Raw genomic sequence first — 7777 nt, forward strand, 5'->3', positions numbered from 1 at the left:
AAACCTGTTCCAGCAAGGCAATGATCTTGATGCTGATCACTAAACAAGATCCGTGAACACATGTTGTATTAATGTTTCCTACACAGAGCCTTGATCCCAAATAAACACCTTTGGGATGCTGATTGCACTCCAGGCCTCACTAATGTTCTTTGTGACTGAATGATCATAAAGCCCACACTCCAAAATCTGGTGGAAAGGCTTCCCAGGAGATCGGACGTTATTATAACAGCAAAAGTGGACTGAATCTGGAATGGGATGTTCAACAAACACATATGGGTGTGATAGTCAAGTGTCCATTAAAAACACATCAGAAAGACATCTGAAAGTGTCAGAGTCTAGATTTGGTATATGGTTCTTAAACCTCTTGCTGTCAGGGACTCCATTACAAAAATAGGAATTTGCTCAATACAGATTTATTTTATGAGTATAATCAAATCATCCAATCATACTGGAGATATTTATTAATTATTATAATTATTAATATTAGAATTAGATATCAGTTCAAAAAATTAGATATCAGTAGATATTACTACTTTCAAGTTATAGGCCCCTTTAAATGACCCATCAAGCAGCTAAATAACTATAAGAACTCAATAATAAAGAGAATAACTTCAGTAATAGGCCACCGATTAACAGAGTGCAAGTCCAAGTATATTATGGAAAAAAAACTGGATGGATGAAACACTCAGTTGATAAACAAAACCATAAACCAGGTAAAATAAGGATCAGTTAGCCTGTTTGGTTATAGTGCTATCATTCACTCTGTGTCTCTGTGTTACTGAAAAAATAGCAAGCAAGCCATGGCACTCATTGTTTATTGTCTTTTGTAGTCCAGTGATGTCATGTTATAACTGAGAAGGATCTGTCCATATACGGCATGTGTTTTACCGTAAATATAATAAACATTTCTGATTATATTCTGATGATTTCAGCAAATAAAGTGTTTACAGGAAATGAGTGAATGAACGAATGAGTTAAAATATCCCAACAAAAATATCCTGCCAGGATATTTGTTGGGATATTTTAACTTATATATTTTATGACTATAAATATACACTGATCAGGCATAACATTATGACCACGGACAGGTGACGTGAATAACACTGATTATCTCCTCATCGTGGCACCTGTTAGTGTGTTGGGATATATTATGCAGCAAGTGAACATTTTGTCCTCAGGTTGATGTGTTGGAAGCAGGAAAAATGTGCAAGCGTAAGGATTTGAGCGAGTTTGACAAGGGCCAAAGTGTGATAGTAGTAAGTAGTAAGTAAGTACGTAGTAGAATACAAAAAGTTAAATTAAACGTAGCAGTGCAGATATGAAACACAGTTGTGGATTTAACCATATTTAAAGCACTATTTCAGTACACACTGCCAGTGGATAATAAATATGAAGGACCTTGTGAGTCTACATTATATAGAACGTCTATATAAATAGACAAGTGACATGCGTCCTACCTGAAGACTATCAAATATGGACTTAAAGACACGCCCACGTTTACATCCACAATCTTCTAATAAAGCGGTGTGGTCTCATTTTTATACGGACTCGACGACACGCCTACATTTCCAAATATGATCTCAAAGCCACGCCTTCTCTCTGACACAACTTGAACGGGGAAGTTTTGTCAACATGTAGAGATGAACACTAGAAGCCGGTTGCATTCAGTGGCACCTAAAGCCACGATACAACACGGGCTGAAGAAAGGATGATCATGAAGTCCTGGGTGTTGTGGCTGCCGTTTGCATGGACGGTTTGCGGTGCGAACTTTTCCCCACCGGTGGTGAACGTCAGTCTGGACCAGGAACCGAAGCTGAGATGGTGGCCACTTAAAAAGCTCTACACTGAAGATTTCTTACAGAAAGCAGCTGCTCAGGTCATAGAGTGAGTGAGTCTCATACTCTGTTATTTTTTTTATTTTTTATTTTTTATTGTTTGACCAATAATAAAGTGTAGTCTGCAAGTTTTGACCCTTTGCGTTATTTTTCTGTAGCTATCCATCTTTAGTTTTTAAGTGCTTTTATAAGACACTGAAAGCTTAAACCTACAGGTGTTTAAAAATAATGATCACATCTGGATTAACGAGATACCATACTTTCAGTAGTATTTTTTATTCTGTTGCATGTACCTGTATTTTATTATTATTATTATTATTATTATTATTATTATTATTATTATTATTATTATTATTTCTGTTTGTAATAAAGAGAGGTCTATAAAGACAGAATTTATTGAGACACTACAGGTGAATAGAATATTATTTTAAAACAATAGTTATCACTCTTGCTTGCCAGAAGATTGGTGGTAGAACTGGAAAAACATTTTATAGTGCTTCATCTAATTAAATATGAATACATTTGCATATTTTCTAATGCTAAAAATCTACTCTTCGGATGATCTAACAATTAATTTCATAGAAACATTTTCTAACTGTGGTATCTTGACCTAAATGAGTGCATAGATGTTTTTAAATACAACAACCACTTTGCCTTATCTATGTGGAATCTTTTTTCTTAGTTCTACTGTACCAGCATGGGTTCACCATGCTGTCAAACCTGTGGTGAGAGCTCTGGAGAAGTTTATCCCTCAGCCCTACGCTGATGAGATCAGAGGCATGGCAGCTTTCTATGGCTCTGACATCTCCGACATCCTCCTGCTCAACTTCGCCTATGAAGTTTCTGCGTATGTATGAAGTTTCTGATATGTTGCATCTCACATTGTACACATAATGGTCATATTTGCTTAGTCATAGCACTCAAATGAACCTTCAGTGCTACTAGATATAATTCGTTAGCTATACAGGAGTAATCAGGGCCAGAATACATAATGCCTCAGTGCCTACATTTTTGACCAAGATACGTATTTCATGCCTAGGGTTTCCACCATAGGCTCCAGATCCACTACAAAGAGTATAAAGCAGTTACTGAAAATAAATTAATATTTTGATCTATTTTATCCCCATCTTTCCCTCATGTTGTTATCTGGGAGTGAGATTTAAGGTGACTTTTTTAAGGTTTGTCATTAACTGCTTCATCCTGGTCAGAGTTATGACCCCTCTATGATATTCAGAGGACATAAGGAGGACATTGGCTAAATAAGTTAGCTTTTAGGGGCAGTGGTGGCTCAAGTGGGTAAGTGTGTGGGTTGTGGATCGGGGTTCAAGCCCCAGTGCCACCAAGCTCCACTGTTGGGCAGTTGAGCCAGGCCTAACTTGTATCTCTCAACAAGCAGCTCCAGGGGTGCTGTATCATAGCTGCCCTTGTGCTCTGACCCCAACTTCCTCAGCTGGGATATGCGAAGAAAAGAATTCCACTGTGCTGTAATGTATGTGTGACGATAATAAAGGCTTCATGCCCTCAGTTCTTTTAGATTCAAGATTTCATTTGCCACATCCTTATTATATATGCTGTATAGCTTACAGTGAAATGAAAGTTAAAATACTAAATGAAAAATAAAACTGAATATAAATAATAAGAAATAAAAAATATTTGATGTACAGTTATGATACATATGGTAACAGTACAGAATGTGTAAAAAGTATGGAAAAGTTATATACCAAATATGCAGTGTGTTGAAGCCTTTATGGACTCCTAAAGGTGGAGATGTCTGCATTGAGGAGTCTGGTGGCCTGAGAGAAGAAGCTCCTTCTGTGCATATTAGAAGGGATTATGAGACAGTTGTAATGGTATACAGTATAATATAACTACTTCAGTTTTCCTTTGGCATGGTACACCAGAAGAGGTTGATTTGCATCATACGGGTTGTCTTAGGTTTCCAATATTATTTGTGTGCTTTTGCTCATCTGTTATAGATTCTGCACCAGTATTGTGGCTCAAGGCACCAATGGAAACATCTTTCATGGGCGAAACTTGGACTACCCCCATAGTGTGCTGAAGAATCTTACCATTGATGTTCAGTTCATCAAAAATGGAGAAGTAACATATGCCTTACATATCTTAACATATCAGACTGCCTGTTTTGCATTAAAGTGACTAATTCAGATCATATCTTGTGTACAGTACCACTGCCATGATAGAGGAGATGAAGAATTCTTCACGTACATGAGAGAAAGTTAGCTGTTGTTAAAGACTGATATATTGCTGTGGCTCTTCTAGGTGGCCTACAGAGGCACAACTTTTGCTGGTTATGTCGGGTTGGTGACCGGGCAAAGTAAAAACAAGTTCACTGTGACTGGGAATCAGCGAGGTTAGTGCACTGACTGAAGTCTTTTTTTTTTACCTGCAGCAATTTTACATCCATTCAAACTACAACATTTCTCCTCACAGATAAGGGCCACTGGTGGGACAATGTCATTTCAGCCTTTTTGCTAAAGAATTCTCCAGTTAGCTGGCTAGTGAGAGAGGTGAAAACCAATCATTTTAAAGTACACCTACTTTAAGTCAATCAGATTTGTGTTTAACTTGCATTCCAACAAAATTAAATTGACATGATTTTCAAAATCAACTGCTTATCATTTGTGGTTGGTTGTGTATATTCCAGACTCTTGAGGAGGCCTCAGACTTCCTGAATGCAGCCATACAGTTGGCTAAAGTACCCATCATTGCTGATGTGTACTACATTGTGGGCGGTGCTTATCCAGGAGAGGGTGTGGTCATCACTAGAGACAGGAATGGCCCTGCAGATATTTGGCCTTTGGATACACTTCACGGCAAGTAAGCATCAACTGATTTTCCTTTATTCTTTTTATAATTTTTACCTTTTTTTACCCTTGCCTAAAGCCTAAATGTGGCCGCCTGCACAATGTAGAGAAATATACAGCTAGCAAAGCTTTTAAATCATCTGATTCAACACAAACTCCTCCTCCTGTTGTTGATCTTTCGGCTGTTCCCTATGTGTGTGAGGGGTCGCCACAGCGGACCAGCACAACAACTTGGCACAGGTTTTACGCCGGATGCCCTTCCTGACGCAACCCTCCCATTTTTATCTGGGCTTGGGACCGGCACTGCAAGAAACCTACCACTGAGCCACCAGCGCCCCTCACTTACAGTTTTGTAATAGACAAAAATTATACAAAAATACAAAATACTTTACATTTTATAATATTTGGCCAAAACAGAGAGCATACAGAAAGGGAATAACTAATAAAACCAAAGAGGTGCTTTTGATAACTGTTTCAGATAAGTTTTAGGTTGATTTTACTTTTCTAAGACTACTCTTTTTTCACCCTCCCTAAGAAATACCTTCAGTACACATGCATGGTTAGTATCAGGCAATGTCATATAATGCTTCAGTTTGATGTGTATAGCACTTTGTAATGTAAAGTAGCAGTACAGAATGTACAGAGGTGACAGTTGTGAGAAAAATAAGGAAGAAACCCTGAGAGGAAGCAGCCACAAAAGAGCCCCATCCTCTTTTGGGCTACGTGGCATAGTGAGAAAATCACTGTAAGTGTAACGTCAAAAGAGTAAAGTCTGTTGAAAGGATGTTCTTTACCTAACCATTGCATTTTATCATTGAACTCTTTTTTTGTAGCTGGTACAGGATTCAGACAAACAGCGATCACTGGCTGTCTCCTCCCATTCCAGACCATAGATTGTGCGTGTCCGACTCATTTTTTTTTTAAATAATATTCTTCACAGTTATTTCTGTCATCCTAATGTATCTTTCTGATTTAGAGAAGTGGCTATGAAAGCATTGAATGCTACAGGTGAAAGTAACCTGAATGTGAGCTCTCTTTATCAGGTAAACAGCTAATCCTTTCCAGTATTAATAGTTGATAATACAGAAATTAAAAAAAAAAAAAAACTATTCATCTCAAGTCCAATTACACGCTTGTTTTGTTGTAATTTTGATTCAGTGCAATTCATACAATCCTGTATACACTAACAGCTGTTTTGGAATAACCAGCATGCACAAACATGTCTTTGTTCAGAAGTGTTACTATTCGTGGCATTTTAACAGTCATCCTTTGACTGTAGAAACTAAATGCATTTGTTTGCTTCCTTTGAGACACGTGAAGCTATCCAACCATATCTTTTCAAAATGCTGCTTATGGTGCATTACAGGGCAGTGATGAGCAACATACTGTATATCTACCCTCTTCTGCGTATAGGAGCTCAAAGACCCCTGTAATCGGTTAATGTTGATATGATTGACAGGGAAGGGAAGCAGAGATCATGGCCAATTTTGCTTACTTGACTTTCATTGGGTCATTGTCAGGATTTGAACTAGCAATCTCCTAACAATTGTTCCTAAGCTGTTCCTTTAGACCAATTTGAGTGTTACATTACATACACTCACCAACATTAATCTAATTATAAAGCAATCACTTATTTACCTCTCCTAGATCTAGGATGTTTTATAGGCTGTTATAACCTTGTGTGATTTAATTGCCGTTGTTGTCTCTTCCTTCAGGTTTTATCAGTGCGTCCGGTGTGCAACAAGTAAGAATTCTCCTATTTGACTGTATTTGTGGAATGCAATTCAGGGTCAGATTGTTGTTCACACAACCTTTTATTGTTGGGCTAGAGCAAGAGTTTTGTATTTGTACTTTCACTTCCCCTATTGAAGTCAAACATATTTGCTCCATTTCCCGTTTTGACGTAAAGAATGGAATTAACTAGAGAATACAGTAATAAGGAACTAAATATGCCAAAATAGAAATTAATGACAGAAAAACATTTATTCATTGGTTGGTCTCAACTAAACCTATATATATATATATATATATATATATATATATATATATATATATATATATATATATATATATATATATATATATAGACATATATTTGATGTGATGCAATGCTATTTCACAAAAATGGACAAAAACTGTAGTAAATCGAACTGTTTTCTAATTTCATTGTTCATCCTGTGGTTAGTATAACGGTCTATACGACAGTGATGAATGCAGCTGCCCCAGAGGAGTACAGAACCGTGGTGAGAGAGGTATAAACACACCACAGTGCTTAGCACCATACATACCCCATGTTGTTAATTATCTACATAGTGCATGTATTTCCTATGGTCTTGTTTATGCATACACAAACTTAACACAAAATATTGTGCCCTTCTAAATTGTTTTCCAGAAAATCAGAATGAAAAGCTTGTTAGCATGTTCGTGAATTCACAGCATAATTTCTAGGCAGTATTAGTTGATACTCATGTGGTGTCTCAAATGCCAGAAAGTCAGGACTCCAGTGAATCAGTGATCATCAGTCGATTAGTATATGAAATCAAAGTCACCACAGTTTTTCACCACAAGTCTTATGACTCTGCCTTCATACTTTTTTGAGGAATCAGCAGCTAGTCAGATGCTTCGTCTTACAATTACATTTACCCTAGTTTTGGTTTAGCAATAATTATTCACCCGTTTTCTCTCAACTTTTCTCTCTTTTCACAGACATGTGGTTAGTCATTTGCGACTGAGTTCAATGGTCTAAACTAAAACTCTCACCAGACCCACACTATTTCCAAACTGACATACATCAGGACATTTTAAATGAGCCTACATATGTCAATTTTTATTTTTTATTTTATAATTGTTGTAATTGTTTATGATTGATGCTAATTTTATGTCTTGTTTTTGGAGATTATATTTGTGTAATGATGGCCACAACTCTCTGTGCCCCTGACCAGCAAGATCAATAAATTTCTAATTTACTAATTTAGTTTTGTCTTCCTTATATAACGGTTTCACATGTAATGTAAAGTTGAGATGTTTTCATGTAATCAGGGATCTAGGGATCCCCCAGGAGCAGCTGGAATCTGCTAGCAGTTATAGAGACAACTGGGCTAACCTTCTCAGCCTATT

General features: G+C 37.1%; 1 protein-coding gene across 1 annotated transcript; it reads left to right on the forward strand.

Annotated features, from left to right (window-relative positions):
* Nucleotides 1–1045: 1045 nt before the first annotated feature.
* Nucleotides 1046–7630, forward strand: LOC131343588 (N-acylethanolamine-hydrolyzing acid amidase-like). The gene is made up of 11 exons (XM_058375391.1): nt 1046–1884; nt 2518–2682; nt 3812–3935; nt 4116–4206; nt 4287–4363; nt 4501–4673; nt 5494–5556; nt 5637–5703; nt 6376–6404; nt 6846–6912; nt 7367–7630. Exons 1-11 carry the CDS (start codon nt 1709–1711, stop codon nt 7376–7378), a joined length of 1044 nt encoding a protein of 347 aa, XP_058231374.1. The 5' UTR covers nt 1046–1708; the 3' UTR covers nt 7379–7630.
* The last annotated feature ends 147 nt before the right edge of the window (nt 7631–7777 follow it).

This window comes from Hemibagrus wyckioides, linkage group LG22 (genome assembly GCF_019097595.1).
Source record: "Hemibagrus wyckioides isolate EC202008001 linkage group LG22, SWU_Hwy_1.0, whole genome shotgun sequence".
Taxonomy (NCBI): domain Eukaryota; kingdom Metazoa; phylum Chordata; class Actinopteri; order Siluriformes; family Bagridae; genus Hemibagrus; species Hemibagrus wyckioides.

Excerpts from the sequence above, each read along its gene's own strand:
- LOC131343588 (XM_058375391.1), top strand. The coding sequence starts at position 1,709 with ATGATCATGAAGTCCTGGGTGTTGTGGCTGCCGTTTGCATGGACGGTT. Across the intron at positions 4,364-4,500 it reads TTAGCTGGCTAGTGAGAGAG|ACTCTTGAGGAGGCCTCAGA; the intron begins GTGAAAACCAAT and ends TGTATATTCCAG. Across the intron at positions 5,704-6,375 it reads ATGTGAGCTCTCTTTATCAG|GTTTTATCAGTGCGTCCGGT; the intron begins GTAAACAGCTAA and ends CTCTTCCTTCAG.